The 16,901-nt window shown below is 37.5% G+C and overlaps 1 protein-coding gene across 6 annotated transcripts in view; it reads left to right on the top strand.

Moving 5' to 3' along the window:
• Positions 1 to 14,580, top strand: part of LOC139943863 (rab11 family-interacting protein 4B-like) — a 63,774-nt gene extending 49,194 nt beyond the window's left edge. For all 6 annotated transcript variants that reach the window (XM_071940723.1, XM_071940722.1, XM_071940726.1 and 3 more), the window contains 7 exons: positions 612 to 702; positions 1,481 to 1,530; positions 1,925 to 2,006; positions 3,544 to 3,681; positions 4,605 to 4,757; positions 7,422 to 7,568; positions 8,129 to 14,580. In XM_071940723.1, the coding sequence (XP_071796824.1) occupies positions 612 to 702; positions 1,481 to 1,530; positions 1,925 to 2,006; positions 3,544 to 3,681; positions 4,605 to 4,757; positions 7,422 to 7,568; positions 8,129 to 8,287 (820 nt within the window). In that variant the 3' untranslated portion in view covers positions 8,288 to 14,580. The remainder of the gene's footprint in view (positions 1 to 611; positions 703 to 1,480; positions 1,531 to 1,924; positions 2,007 to 3,543; positions 3,682 to 4,604; positions 4,758 to 7,421; positions 7,569 to 8,128) is intronic.
• Positions 14,581 to 16,901: the final 2,321 nt, after the last annotated feature.

The raw sequence follows: 16,901 nt of genomic DNA, 5'->3' as shown, positions 1-16,901 counted from the left end.
AAAATATTTAAAAAAATATTTTTTTTGTCGCTAGAGGGCGCTGTTCGTTTGTGAATGAGATCTTCTGGGCGGATTGATATTAGTTTTAGACAGTGTCACTCGGTTCATTCATAAAAATGACCGGATCTAATTTAAAGATGGCGATTTGCTTTTTCTTTTGATCGTGGATGACTCTACGTGAAGGAAAACTTTTGTAATCTTTGAACAAATTACGTCAGAAATGTCATTGTTTTGACTCTTCACGGAGGTGAGCATAGTTAAATACTCAATTTATGCTGTTTTATGCTGTCTTAATAGAAGTTTCATTAGGATTCAGACAAAACATTCATGTCAGTTGTCGCCCGACGTCCGCGGATATTCGGATATTAAATAATATCCGGTTACTTGGTTGTAATTACAGAACTATCCGGTTTATAAATAGCTATTCGCGCCCTATGCGGATATCCGATAAGAAAAAAAAGGCATTCGCGGTTACGGATAGGAAAACCTATTTGCCATTAACCGGATATTCGAATAATTCGCCCAGGCCTACTATTTATGTTATCATTCAGACCTATTTCTCTATAGGAGGATGATAAATTAATATTTTATCCTGTATTGTCATTGCCCAGGGTACAGAGTCTTGAGGAACAGTTAAGAGAAGCCGAGATGAGACATCAAGAAAGTGTTGAAGACAGAGTCAAGAGACATAAAGATCAACTGGTATGTATTTCTTATTCTTATGCTGCATGTAGAGGTCAAAGGAACTACTTTATACCTACATTTAGGCCGTTTCTGAATTAGAGGCTGCAGCTTGAGGCACAACATTAAAAGGGAAATGTATGTGTTTAAGTAACCATTCCTAAAATTATTGGCAATACCTACTTACTAACTGCACTCAAAAGTATTTTGAGAATCATAGTTTTTGTTTGCAAAAATATTCCAATTACGGATTATTCTTCCTGCGTGAACTCATTTGCTCCGGATTTTTCGGCGATATCTCAAAAACACGACCACCTTTTGAAATAGTTACAAAACCCAAAGGTATTCTTCCCCTTTAAAGACAGTGAACACTGTTGGTTATTGTTAAAGACTGGTCTTCACAGTTGGTGTATCTCAACATAAGCATAAAATAACAAACCTGTGAAAATTTGAGCTCGATTGGTGGTCAAAGTTGCGAGATAACTATGAAAGAAAAAACACCCTTGTCACACGAAGTTGTGTGCTTTTAGATGCTTGATTTTGAGACCTCAAATTCTAAACTTGAGGTCTGGAAATCAAATTCGTGGAAAATTACTTCTTTCTCAAAAACTACGTCACTTCAGAGGGAGCTGTTTCTCACAATGTTTTATACTAAAAACCTCTCCCCATTACTCGTTACCAAGTAAGGTTTTATGCTGATAAATGTTTTGAGTAATTACCAATAGTGTCCACTGCCTTTAAGGAAGCTGGGTTCAAACATCGCATAATCTTGATAATATTCCTTGTGTTCTTCCCTCAGTCTAAGAATGAGAAAGAGATGGAGGAGCAGATAGAGCTCTTATCAAACAGGTGAGGTTCAGTTTTGGCGATAAAGAATATTATCGTTTTATTTGGTTCCCAAAGATTACTCGAAAAGTCACTGAAACATATATTGGTAAACTCTAAATCAGTTATGCTTAACGCACAACGGACCCCTTGATTTTGTTCAAATCCTACTAAGCTAACCGCAGATTTCACAATGACTAGAATAAGTAGCGTTGTCTAGTTACAGACTCACAATTTCTTGATTTTTAGCAATTCATAATCAAAGAGGTTAAACCAATGTGTGTTTGAGAGAGATTGGCTGTTGCCTGAGCTTGGTGTGTATGTATCCCAATGCAGGAGTTTGTTTAAGTTTTCTGGACAGGGAAGTTCATTAAGACAGACAGATGTTTTAAGATTCTATTGTTATTTTCCTCGGCAGAATATTATTTCTTGACCAGGAGAAGTGTCAGCATGAGACGGATATGGACCGTCTGAAACTACACATGGAGAACCTGAAACAAGTAAGTCAAAGATCTTAAGATTTTTTTCATCTGATTCGATTTTATTTTTTATGAGGTATCGCCCAACTCACAAGTCAGCCACTTCAAGCTGAGAGCTACCCTTAACTCATTTGGGCTGCCAACCCAGATCAACTGTTACCACGGACCCGTTGCCACATACTCCTGGGGCTGAAATAGGGTTACTCCCCTCTTCACAGTCCATAAGGATGTTGGCATGTGGCGTGATAAGAGCACCGGATTCAAGCTCTGGTGTTTGATCAGCAGAGTGTGGGTTCGAATCCCGGTCATGACACTTGCTACGTAAAATTGGGGAGGTAGTGCTTTCTGCGCTACCGGCCAGGCTTCTGATGATACCCAAGCCTTCATCCGTATGGACTGTAAAAGGGGTAACCCTGTTTCAGCCCTAGGAGTAGGTGACAATGGCCTCTTGAAAAAAATCATTGTAGCCCACACCTTGAAGCGGCCTTCAGGCCTTGTGTGTCTGGTGTCTTGCATAAAAAATAAATAAATAAAACAAATTAAAAAAATGGGTATCATCTAGGAGTGTGGTTCGTAGAGCAGAATGCAGTACCTTCTCAACTTTTTTGAAGCAATTATTATTATTATTATTATTATTATTATTATTATTATTATTATTATTACTGGTTTATTGTAAAAAACATCTGCTTGTCGCAGTCCAGAGACTGAATTAAAATACAGATTTACATTTTTATATAAACATTTTTTAAAACAGAGGAGAAAATTAATACACAAGAAAAATTTAAAAATTAAGAGCATAGTCAAAAGAGACGTTATGAGAACTAAAATTAGATAAAACAAAAACAATAAATATTTAACAAGCACACTTAACTAACAACCCAACTGAGACCAACCCCCCCAAAAAAAAAAAAAAAAAAAAAAAACAAACAAACAAACAAACAAACAAGCAAGCAAACAAACAAACAAACAAACAAACAAACAAACAAACAATCAAACAAACAAACAAACAAACAAACAAGCAAACACTCAACCAGACAAACAAACACATAAAAAACACACTAACAAAAAACCAAACACACACACGCAAAAAGGAAAAAAACTGGGAATAAAATCGATGGTAAAAATATGAGGCCTGCCAAAGTGTGTTACATGTACATGTTCAAAATACTGGTGAGGTAGGGAATGGGGCTAGACCTGTATCGGTTGGTTCTGCACCTAATACTAGACAAAGAGTCGGAATTCCTAAGGTTATTATTCCTTGCAGGAGGCAGCCACTCTCTATGCTTGCTTGAGGACAGGAGCGAATTACCAAAGTTCAAAGAGAGCTGTTCAAGTCTTTCAGTGAGGGGCGGAATTATGATTAAGTGCCTCACTCAGAGGGCACAAGTCATAACTGGAATTCGAGCCCACACTCACAGCAAATACAATTTTTGACAATCGTTTGACAATTGTCAAAATACATGATAGAAAAAGACGTAATAATTCTGCACAGGTCTAATAAAAAAAATACACAGATTGGTTTGAGTTGGTGACATTTGGTTTGGTTTCTTTGTAACAGGAGAACAGCAGACTAGAAGCTCAGGTACTAGACCTTGATAACAAGTGGTTGGCGTTGTCGGTTGATTATCAACAGAAGCAAGATATACACCACAGAGAAATGAAAGACATGGAAGAAACTATCAAAGCTAGTAATGTGGTACGTTTACATGTACATTACGTTTTCTATTGAAAAGCTTAGTGGTGTCATGAGGTACCTTAAAGGCAGTGGACACTATTGGTATGTAGTTGCTCAAAATAATTATTGGCATAAAACCTTTCTTGGTGATGAGTTATGGGGAGAGGTTATAGGTATAAAACATTGTGAGAAATGGCTCTGAAGTGCCATAGTTTTCGAGAAAGAAGTAATTTCCCATGAATTTGATTTCGAGACCTCGGATTTAGAACTTGAGGTCTCGAAATCAACCATCTAAATGCACACAACTTCGTTGGACAAGGGTGTTTTTTTCTTTCATTATTATCTCGCAAGTTCGATGACCGATTGAGCTCAAATTTTCACAGGTTTGTTATTTTATGCATATGTTGAGATACACCAACTGTGAAGGCTAGTCTTTGACAATTACCAATAGCTAGTGTCCACTGCCTTTAAGTGTTTGTGATGGTATCCTAGGATACTGAATAATACACATTGACATTGCCTACCAATATGGCGCATCCAAGATTATTCGATGGTGACGTCAGGTGAACTGGGTCAATAGAAAATAAAATAAGAATTAACCAGTACTAGTAACTTCCAAGTACCACTTTGTGTATAATCTCTGTGTTGGCTCTGAAAAGGGTCGGTGTGATCTCAAAGTTTTGAACAGTATGTTCTGCTCGTCTATGCTCTGCTCGTCTTCATCTTTAAATTGTATCACTTTTTTTTTTTTCAGGTCTTAAATATAATAGTTGTACAAGATTTGTCCAATGCTGATAATCATTTTGTTGTTACGCATATTTCTCGTCTCAACTTCACTAAATTTACTTACTATTCTTGAAATTATTCTCATATCTTTAACTGATTTTTGTTTCTAGACTTAACCTGTTTGACTTATATATTTTTTTGTGATGTCTGAACTGTAGCTTGTAGACGATTTATCCCTCGAGCTTGAAGCGTTAAGACACGAGAATCTAGAGCAACGAGAATATGGTGCTCGGCTGATGCGAAGTCCAAGTGTTTCCGACCTTCCAAGCAGATACTCGGAGATCAAAGATGAAGTCAAACGTCTTAAGAAGGTAAAAATATAAATTCTGTCTAAAGGTCAAGCACAAGTTTAATGATTGAAGAGAAAACATCAATGCTTTGTTTGAAAGACAAATTTCATTTACATCTTCTGTTTTTTTTTTAGAATAACACCATTCGATGGCCAGTTGAGCTTTGTTATCCCATACAAAAAAGTCCTACCTATAGGCAAATACCTATAGAATCCTATAGGATTGATATTTCCGATAGAATCCCTATAAATTTTTCGTCACTTTTTGATTCCTATAAGATTCCTAAAAGATTCTTATAGGTTTTTGTTGTTGTTAGGGATTTCATGTATATGTAGGATACTGTGGCCTATTTCACAAAGAGTTAGGATTAGGACTAGCCCTAGGAGACATAAAAAAAAACGTGCGGCTAGTCCAAAGTTAGGTTGAGTAACTCGTCCTAACTCGAGATAAGACTAGTCTTAACTCTTTGTAAAATCCACCCCTGGTCTTTGACAATTTCCAATGTGACACCACATGTACTTTAAGTCAGCCTGGTGAAGAAAAAAACAGCTGTTATTTTTTTTTCCGCATTATAAAGAAATGCTGTATGAGCATCTTCTCTAGTGCCGACTACTGAGGAAACTGTTTCCTTAAATCTCTGTGAAATTTAAGCCCTAAGTATTTGCCAAGAGGTGGCTTCCTTATCAAATTTGAATCCTTGTCAGGCCTGACGCTAACTGTTTTTCTTGACTAGCTCGCTAGCCTTGATCAAGGCTGTTGACGTACTGTTCCCCGGCCCGGTTCGCGGCACACGCATGCAGTACATTCACAAATGTACATTACCATACATTGTACAGCGAGAACAGTATAGCGTAGTCGTGAGAACGGTCGTGTCTTTGTATTTTCAACCTCATACACGTGGCTCAAACAACAGCCTTGATGGGTTTGTAAAGCTTTATCGGAATTCCGATAAACGGGTATTCATGATGTGGGCGTGTCATTCTAAACATTGGCCAATCACAGGCGCGATTGAGAATGACGTATTACTGCTAGCAATCATGCCACATCCATGTGTGTGTACGCTGAACGCTAGCTGTATATGTACATGTACTGTACTACGTGCTTTTTATAGCAGTGTCGGGAGCGTGGTGTATATATAGCTATGATTGTAAGGGGTCTGAATGCGCTGCCGGACGGGTGAGCTGGACATGACTCGCCCGGTCGGTAATGGTATGGAACAACTTCGAACAACTTCCGTTGTCTTGCGTTTCATTATAACACGAGGACTATAATTACAACGTAGATGGTAGATTTGTCCCTGAATTGGAAGCTGCTGTACTATATAAGTGTAACGTTGTAGTGTAGTACTAGTAGTATGGCAAGAGTTAGTTTATGAAATTGAACTTTATTTAGTTGTTGTTCAGCCACACGCCATCTTCTACCGTCTGTCGACAACACATATTTTCGATCCCCAACTTTGATTTACCGCGAGAAACGTAATGAATAATATATTTCTACCTTAAGACAAAATAAACAGCTGGGTTTCTTATCTCATCTGGTCTGTGTTTATGCTTCAAGGGGATGGGGTGTGTTGTACTGTCATATGCCCAACACCTAAGAATTCTTACCAAGTAGCCATCTTGCCGGAAACCCATGACACCTGGATACTTTTTTAACCTTTCTCAAACACATTTCACATGGTCTAATTTCCTTCCTTCTATTTCTAAACCCATGATTGATGCATTAAACGCGGCTGTTATATTTTGTTGAAAGTTTCTGTAGTTGTGTTGCAAATTATACACCATTGATTTCCAGCGACTTACAGTTTTGTTTTACTAGTAGGGATTTCTCCCTCGCCCGCCGCCATTATTGCAACTATACTACAGCCACTGCTTGTTTACAATACGTCGACGAGCACATGTGTGCGAGTGCTTGCAGAACAACGTTGTGATTGACAGCGAGAGTTTATAGGTCAACCAACAACCAATGAGAACGGGTTGTTAGTAAACATTAGCATAATGAGCTCCGCCCTAAATTTTGGCAGATACAAAACCATCAAGGCGCTACTTGGGAAGACCCATGTACCGTAAGTGTACCGTATACTGATGGTACATGTACATAGTACGTATGTGTACATACGCTGTACACGTATATGCACTGGGTTATGTATGGGGGTGCGCTGGCGGAATTCAGTGATGGGGACTGGGATTTTGCAGATCGCGGCTGGCTGTAGCGCCTTGATCAAGGCTACTAGCTCGCCGGAACTAGTCAGCTGTATGTTGACTTGCCTGCGACTTCCCGCACAAATGTTAACTACCCTGTGAGAAGTTTGCATGGTGGAAAAATTATATGGAAAGGTTTGCGGTAACACCATGTAATGACTATCTCTAATAAGTTGGGGTGGTTCTATTGCTTAAAAAAAACAATGGTTCTTTTCAGAACCACCCCAACTCATTAGAGATAGTCACTACATGGTGTTACCGCAAACCTTTCCATATATAGCCTGTGAGAGTTAGTTAGTGCAGGTAAGTTGCTAGTTTTGGACTAGCCCGCCTAAGAGCAGATTTGACCTGCCCACACCAATCTTGACTAGTGTTTGCAAGACGGGCTAATGTCTAAATTGAGCCTTGCTAGTTTCAGATTTTTTGTTATGGTTAGTTTTTCAACATTGACACTCACCGTTGCTTTTTTCTGTAAATCTAACAGGAGAATGCAAACTTAAAGGATACGAATGAAGAGATGAGTGCTCAACTTCTAAATAACAGTGTACAGATAGGAAGAAGTTTACTACACAGAGGGACGTCCAAATCAGAATCATTTGCATCCGAACTGGAAAAGTCTTCAAAGGATGATGTAAGTAACTCTCATCCCAAATTCTAACACAAACATAGAAACTCAAAGAACAAAAATTTCAAGGAAAAAAGTTATTAAATTTCATTAAAATGTATCAAAATTCATGCTTTTTTTCCCTAATTTAATCAAACTAGGGTTTCTTGTTAGCTGCTATTGCGTTCAATTTTTTGTTGTGCATTCATAATTTCTTCTTAGTTCTTCTTTGTCTCAAAGTAAACATCAGCAATCTTTTGAAATAATTTTTTGTTGTTGTCCTGTTTGGTTCGTTTGTTTAGTATTTACAGGTTGTATTGCTTTAAAAAAAAATGGTTCTTTTTTATTATATTTACATACTTTTGTAAACACATAAATTTTAGTCTTTTAACCTACAGCCATGTAATTTTAGATGAATAAGAAACCTAAACAAATTGAATTGCTTTAGAGTCTACATTTTTACTTCTTTCCTCTTTTTTTTTGCAATAACAGAGTTGTTTGTCTGTTCTAAGAAATTGCCATTGATCACAGAGGACTCCATCGTCTTAAATCATTTCATCTTGATTTCCTTTTCCTCGAACCTTTAGATTATGCAAGCCTTGAGGGAGGAAGAGCAATTGAATCGAGACTTACGGGAGTACATCGGTCGCATCCTCTCCAGAATCCTCGATAGTAACCCGGGACTTCTTGAGATCCGACCCAAGAGACACGGTAGCGTAGCATCACTCATGAGCATGGACACATGACAACGGTTTGCTCTTGCAACATAGTCTTTACTTAGCTCCTTATAATAATAAAAACTGATGTACAAATATTTCTGGATCTGGATCTGGATCTGGACAAATTATCTCAATGCTCTTATTAGAGCAAAACGAGAAGACAATGAAGTAATTCTTAGCTTTAGATGTAGGTGGAAAACCCTCAGAGAATAATTCCAGGGAAAACCCACCTGTTATGTAGGGACGGAAAACCCAATCCACACGGTACCCCTGGTGGGATTCGAACTGGGGTCCCAGAGGTTGAAGGTGAAGGCAAGACACCATTACACCAACCTGACCGCCCTGATCATAAATGTTATAAGGAAGAGACTGTCTTGGAGAGACGCACTCAATACTTGCTTCCTACGGAAAGCATCATAACTTGGGATGTGATGACTGGCCGCGTGGCTTGTTCAGGTCTTGTGGATATTGACTAGACTTTCAGAGTGATCCCCCGATTGCGATTACCCAGGTATTTGGGTGGTATGGTAGCTAGTGCTTTAAAGCTCTTGACAGTATCATCGCTGTGGCTCTGGTTCGGTTCCTGTATGGGTCTCATGGATTCTGACTAGACTCTGGTGAAATAGGTGAAATACTGCATACTCTCCACATATCGGGATGTACACCCTCTGGGATGAACACTGCAAGTGTACACTCTCTGGCTAGCATAGTTGGCTAGTGCTTAAAGCTTTGGCCTGTCATCGCTTTGGCTCTTGTTCCATTCCTGTTTAGGGCCAGCTGCAAGTGGAGGGTTTTTTTTTCTCCAGACCTTTCAATTTTTCCTCCCTTTGGAAAAGCCAAACATTTTCAATTTCTGCCTCTGTTCAGTGGTCATTATATGTGTTGATGAGGATGGCTTCCAAAAGGTGGTGTTACATTTCTTTTGTTTGACTGTGTTGTAGCCGCATCCTTTTTGCAATTCAGTTTCTCAGTTGGGAGTAAGGATGATACCCCTCCCAAATTATTATTATTATTATTATAACTTGGGACGTGATCGTTAAATACATGGCTTGTATGAGTCTCATGGTTTCTGCTCAGGCTCTCATCTCCTTCAGAGAACAATACAGGGCTGTTCTTTTGGCAATGTCACCATCAAAGAATTGATCACTTTGCTGAATTTGAAACCCGCCAAGTATATGACACTTAAAAAAACGTCAGCTCATTGAGCACATTCAAGGCCGTAAGAAGAAGTCTTACACTTTTGTCCATACTTGTTGCAGATGTACCAGCAAACCCTATTTAAGAGTTTAACAGAAATTTATTAGAACATTTTTAATTAATTCTTGCCCTTGTGATGAATGCTTTTAAAAAAATAAGTAGCATTTGTGTAAAACAAAATTAAAATCTTTGCAATAAAAAGCAGTTTGGAATACAAGTTTAGGCTGTAGGTCGAATACTAATAAATTATGCAGTTTTACTGAAGCAATCACTAGGCACAAAAAAGACAGATCTGGTTGTCAAACAAGCAAGGTATTTCGTCTTATACACATCTCGCTTCAAGCGCTCTTTTTGCGTCTTTATTTTGGCAATGTCCTTCAACTATTTCCAAGAGTCATTTCATTCTCCATGTTTTTTAGGTCTGTTCAATAAACGATCGATACCATATATGGGCATTTCTGGCAACAGCGCCCTCTGTTGTTCAATGGACTGTTAGACCTTATGGAATCGTGACGTCGGATAAAGGGGCGTGTGGTTTGATACGCGACACAGGCTCGCCAGTGTCTAACCCAATGTTTGAAAACAGTGGAAATTTAAGTGGTTTTCACTATTTTGTCCATTGATGACTGGTGGAGCTTAAACCTCCACGGGTTTCATATTTCATTTTTATATTGGTGTTACATAAAGTGAGGATACTGGCCTTAGACAATAGACTTATCCATTAAGCTCCGCCCCATTGTGTATTGACCAATCACAACTCACAAAGGTCCGACAAATAAAGTCCGACATGTGTGCGCATACGCTTGGCGGGCGCGCGGCAGGGTTGTGTAGAAAGGCATTTGGGAGGCTCACGTGTTCTTGCTCACACGTGCGTCGTGGGTGAAGCCTAATGGATCGGTCTATTACCAATGTTGTCTGTATGCTTTAATGAACAAGGTGGCCTGTAAAGTCTAAAATAATCGCTAAATTATTGCACAAGTTCCTCTAAAAATAGTCGTTATTTTAAAAGAAATACCGTCTTCAAAATATCATCCGCCTATTTTTTTTTAATGTAGTGTGTGATTTTTATGCAAGAAGAAATTCTAAGTTGGTGTGACTATTTTTTTACACTTGCTGAAAGTCTTTTCTGTGTTTTTGTTTTTCTTTTCTTTTTTAAGTGGCTTTTTTTATGGTTGTCTTGCGTGAACATTCCTAAATTCATTGTTATATCAACAGTTCTTAGACTGATAATGACACGTGTAAAGTATTTTTGTATCAGACAAAGCTATTTAACAAATATTGAAATTGTAAATAATGAAACGGACAAAATATTTTAATTGAGAAAATGTACTAGTTAAATTAAGTGGACCAACTGGGTATGTATGTATACTTCAAACCACACCATAGATTTAAAGTTTACTTCCTCACCTTCAGGGCACTGGACACAATTGGTAATTACTCAAAATAACATAAAACCTTACTTGGTATTAAGTAATTGGGAGCTGTTGATAGTATAAAACATTGTGAGAAACGGCTCCCTCTGAAGTAGTTTTCTATAACAAAGTAATCTTCCACGAACTTGATTTCAAGACATTAGAATTAGATTTTGAGGTATCGAAATCAAGCATTTGAAAGCACAGAGCTTCGTGTGACAAGGGTGGTTTTCTTCTTTCGTTATTATCTTGCAACTTGAACAACCAATTGAGCTCAAATTTTCACAGGTTTGTTATTTTATGCATATGTTTAGAAACACCAAGTGAGAAGACTGGTCTTTGACAATTACCAATAGTGTCCAGTGTCTTTAAGAGAAGTTTAGCGTCAGTATTTACTTCAACTAAAACGGAAATGTTTAGAACTTAAGCTAGGCAAGAAGCTTCAATATTATGTACATGATGACATAGATTCTTTGTCTGAAAGCAGATACTTGTATAAGCTTGTTGCTTTTATTTGTTTAAGTAGAAAGTTGGGTTTGGATTTTAAAATGTCAACATATGTTTTAATTTTCTAAAACAGCCATTTGATTTGATGAAACCACACCCACTAGAGTTTTGTGTTATTATTTCATACCTCTTGCCTTCTCATTGGTTTGATGGTACAACATTGGTTGGTTACAAACATTACTCAACATTCACAAAATAGAATTGAATAGATCGCTTAATAAAGGCACTGGACACGTTTGGTAATTACTTAAAATTTATATTAGCATAACAACTAACTTGGTAAATGAGCAGCAAGAGCTGTCGATAGTAGTTTTTGAGAAAAAGGTAATTTCTCACTAAATATTTGAATCTGAGAAAAACTTCAGGCCTTCACACTGCTTTTATTTTTTATGTCTTATTTTAAAACAATGAACACTGAAAGTATTGTATTTTTGTCTACAAACCAATGTTGTACCATATCTTTGGGATGCTTTTATCACTTAGGGCCCAGTTTCATAAAGCTGTTAAGCAGAAAATACTGCTCAGCACTTTTTTGCTGAGCAGAAAGTAATTGGTGCACCAGTTGCAAGAGTGTTCAAATTTTTGAATTTTGGCTTGTAACCAGTTTCTGTAAAGCAATTATTTATTGTGCTTAGCAAGGTTTTTTATGCTTACAGGCTTTATGAAATTGGGCCCTCAGTTAGCAGTAAGTTCTTTTTAGCTATGGACGTGGTGCAAAAGATCCAGGATTATGAATTTAGTTTGTGTGCTATTGCTTGTAGCTTGCCTCTGTATTGTATATAAACAGATTTCTTTTGCGATTACTTGTGTGTGGTATAGATTACAGTTTGACATGATTGCCTAATTTTGCTATAATGTTGTAGGTAAGAGGTAACCCTGAAATAGGGGACCTACTCTTTATGTAAATCATAGGCCTCATTTAACATTCGCTCGGCCCCAGCGGCCAGTCTATCCAGGACGGCTGGGATGGGGTAATCAGCTTGCAGATTCTTGTTCAGGAAGTACGTCATGTATGCAGTGCATAGAAATATGGCGCAGTGTGAGTGTGATGCATGATGGGACTGCGCATTATTAAACCAATGAGCGTGCATGATATGTTTGCCCATCCCAGCGCCTTTGGTTAAAGCAATGCGCTGGGGACGAGCGAACATTTAACAGTACTGTGTAACCGGGAGACTTTTGGGCAACAGAGGGCAGCAGACATACTGCATAAGTTTTTATTATTTGAGTTGTGCAAGTCTCTTGAGTCTTTAAATATAGAGACCGTTACGTGCAAAGGTGTGTTTTTTCATGTTGTCAAACATGGTAGTGTTTCAGACGGAATTATTTTGGGGGACAATTAGTACTATTATCAAGTTTGTACTACAAAAATATCAGCTTATGGTTTAACAGTTGTTGTTTTTTAACAAAAACTGTTGGAGCGCTTTGAAACTTCAGTAAGCGTTGTAAAAACACAATGTTAGACTGTAATATCACTCCTGAAATCTCAACAGAATGTCAAATGGAGCAACTTTCTTTGTAATCGATCAAGGACGATGTCTCAGATTTCTTGTAAGGAGATAGTGTTCCTGTCAGAGTCATTCCATATTTAATTCGATTTTTAGGAGGAAATGAAATTTAAGATTCTGATATTGGATTTTATACCCTAGTATTTTATAGCATAGAATTTTGACGGACATTCCATATTGGTAGTGAGTTTGTTGTTTGTTCACCCCTTCACCATCACTGTGTTTAAAGGCACAGGGGTGGATTTCACAAAGGTAGTCCTAACTTAGGACTAGTCCTAGGCAACGCTGAGAGATAGGACCAGTCCTAAGTTAGGATGAGTTACTGGTCTTAACTTAGGACTGGTCCTATCTCTAAGCATTGCCTAGGACTAGTCCTAAGTTAGGATGAGTTACTGGTCTTAACTTAGGACTGGTCCTATCTCTAAGCATTGCCTAGGACTAGTCCTAAGTTAGGACTAACTTTGTGAAATCCACCCCTGAACACTATTTGTATTTACTCAAAATGTTAGCACAAAAACTAACTTGGTAACGAGCAATGGAGAGAGCTGTTAATAGTATAAAACATTGAGAAACGGTTCCCTCTGAAGTAACGTAGTTTTTGAGGAAGAGGTAATTTCTCACTAAGATTGAATCTGAGAAAGACTTCAGGCCTAGAGCCTTTCTCAAGCATCTCTGAATGCATTCAAATTTTTGCAACAAGGATGTGTTTTCTTTCATTATTCTCTTGCAACTTTGATGACCAATTGAGTTAATTTGTTCACAGATTTTTAATTTTATGCAAGTGAGAACTGAATACTGGTGTTTGACAATTACCAAAAGTGTCCAGTGCCTGTCTTTAAGTAATGTTCCTTGATAAAGGAACATGTTGCCTTGGATCGGTCGAGTTGGTCTTTGAAAAGCAAATGTAACCGTTTGTTATAGCATGCATATAATTAGAAAGGTATTTTAAAAGTAGAATATAATGATCGACCCACACAAGTATCACTCGAAATTGCGTGGTTTTCCTTTTACCTCGTCGACAAACACGGTATGGCCGACCGACTCGACCGATCCAAGGCAACATGTTCCTTTAACTTATTTTTAAAAATCACTGGTTTGTAGAACTATGTTATTTTATTGTAAAGACTGGACCACAGGTGGGCCTGAACCATTAGAGCTACGATGTGCCAAATGAGGGGTAAATTATCCGTATCATCGGGATTTAAAATGTGAAAAAAATCTCCTAATCTTGAAGACTGTTTCTGTTTTTGACATCGAGGATTTTCGAAGGAAACCTGATACTTTCTAATTAAATCTTTCTTAACTATAAATGCATTTTAGTATTGTCAATTGAACACTAGTATTTTAATATAAAAAAGGAGCGTTATTTTTATTTCTCAATTCGCATTGAGATGGCACTGACGTAATAGACAATCATGAAAAATGCATATTGTTTTGTTTTTGGGAGTTTGTTTTGATTTGTTTGTCTTAGTGAAGTCAATGTGCCTTTATTTGTGTGTCATAACATAAAATAGTGTATTATTTACTGTTAACTACTTTGCGTAATTTTAAAAGTTTTATTGATAATGTATGATAATTTATGCAAAGCCAAATTGCAAATTTGAATATCATATCGTTAATTCAGATGATATTTCAGATTCAGATTATATTAATTGTTGTGGAGACCCCAGGATGGTATCTCTTGTGTGGAATACAGATCGAGTATAATAACAAACACTTTGGAATTTCTGTGTTTTATTCTTGTGCAGTGAATTTTAGCTGTTTTTCAGCCTTGATTAATTCTCAATGTAGTTTTTAGAATTTAAAACCATGTAGTCATGGGGCCGCTGTCAGCTAAATAATGCTGACATTCTACATGTACACATAGACCTATGTCATGATATCCTAAGCTGGACCATACCACTCGTTTTCGAGGTGGTGTCAATCAACACTGGTAAGGGATTTGGTTAGGAGGGGGTAGGACAGAGTCTGTCAGCATACTTTGTGTACAAAATCGAAACCAGTTAAAAAGCCATTGGACCCTTTCGGTACAGAAAAAAACAAAAAAGTTCACAGATTTACAAATAACTTACAGGGTTTACAGAAGGTAGTGGTGAAATACTTCTTTTGAAATATTATTCCATGAAATGTTTTACTTTTTGAGAAAACAGTAAAACAATATAAATTCTCGTTAACGAGAATTACGGATTTATTTTAAACGCATGTCATGACACGGCGAAACGCGCGGTTTTCCCGTTATTTTCTCCCGACTCCGATGACCGATTAAGCCCAAACCCATTTTAAACCCATTTTCACAGGTTTGTTATTTGATATAGAAGTTGTGATACACGAAGTGTGGGCCTTGGAAAATACTGTTTACCGAAAGGGTCCAATGGCTTTAAGGATATTAGACACCGTTCGCCTGTTATGCGAAGTCCCGTACTACAAACTTGTTCTACAATAGCGCCATCTTTTGAATCAATCTCCTTCAGCCCATGATAATTTACTATAAGGTTACGTGCACCCCACTAATAAACTCCCATTTATCATAAAGTGCAAAATGCAAATTAGTATGAAAACAATACAAGTACTTTGAATAAGTCACCTGAGATTTTTACTGTCAATGGAGAAGTAGTATTTATAGACTCTTAGACTTTTTTTTCATCTGCTCAAGTTGATAATTATGGGGAGTCCCATCGGACCAATCGAGTTATTCTCCCTCCAAGTAAAAACACTCATACCTTGTGCAATAACTTTTACAAACGTACGAGCTCATCAGTCTTGAAAACCCTACACCTCGAGAAAATTAAGACAAATTTATTTCAGGGCCTTTGTCATCCAAAAGAAAAAACAAGTTGGAAAACAAAACCAACCCCAAGATCACAATAGTGCCATTGGGCACATGTTTTACACTCTTATCCATCCATGTGCTCTTAAATCTGTTTATAATAGAATATACTTACAGACACTGGACACTGTGTTGGTAATTGTCAAAGACTATTATTCGCAGTTGGTGTATCTCAACATTTATGCATAAAATAACAAACCTGTGAAAATTTGAGCTCAATCGGTCATCGAAATTTCGAGATAATAGCGAGAAAAAACAGCCTTGTCACACGAAGTTGTGTGCTTTCAGATGTTTGATTTCGGGACCTCAAATTCTAAATCTGAGGTCTAGAAATCAAATCCGTGGAAAATTACTTCTCTCTCGAAAACTACATTACTTCAGAGAGAGCAATGTTTTATCAACCTCTCCCCATTACTGGTTACCAAGTAAGGTTTTATGATAATAATTATTTTGAGTAATTAACAATAGTGTCCACTGCCTTTAAATCTGTTTATAATAGAATATACTCAAAGGGCCTTCTGATGAGGCCGACGGTCAGTTTTCCCCCTGTTTTGTTCATGGGGTGCATCCTTAAAGGGGGAACAGAATGTCACTACTGGTTTTCACGTGTAGAGGGATGGCATAACAACGAGGAGTACTCCAGCCGTCTAAAGGTGCTCACGTGAATGACATTTTGACACAAACTGATTGACCGTTATAAATTAAATTGTAATTGCACATAAGTGGATCAAGATATCCAACAATGGATTATCATTTTTGAGTTTAGCCTGTAGTGTAGCAACCCTTATCTCAATCATGCCATGGATTAAGTGCTTAAAACTCTATTCATTAGTTTGTGGTCCATTCTGGGTAAAGCCATTGGACGTAACCGTTGTGATTATGGAAAACAAACAGCTGGAGTTAAAAAGTTCAAGAGATTGTCAAAATGCTTGATTTGATTTGAGTCGGTCGGGAAATAGCGATCTTTAATAATGACATGTGTCATTTTTCTCTGGAGAGTTGGCCTAAAGTTCGACATCATAAAAAGGAGTCAAACGCAATGTGTGCATTCGGTCTCGTGGCTTCATGCAATTATTTTCATCTCCATTCAATTCAAATCAATTTAATTAATTTAAATTCACTTCAATTCACATTTTACTTCCACAAAACAACTACATTGTAATGCATACATGTATAATATCAAAGACAGA

The sequence above is a fragment of the Asterias amurensis genome, chromosome 11, assembly GCF_032118995.1.
Source record: "Asterias amurensis chromosome 11, ASM3211899v1".
Classification (NCBI taxonomy): domain Eukaryota; kingdom Metazoa; phylum Echinodermata; class Asteroidea; order Forcipulatida; family Asteriidae; genus Asterias; species Asterias amurensis.
Note: the sequence above shows the minus strand (reverse complement) of the source record. Positions and strands in the feature narration are given on the sequence as shown.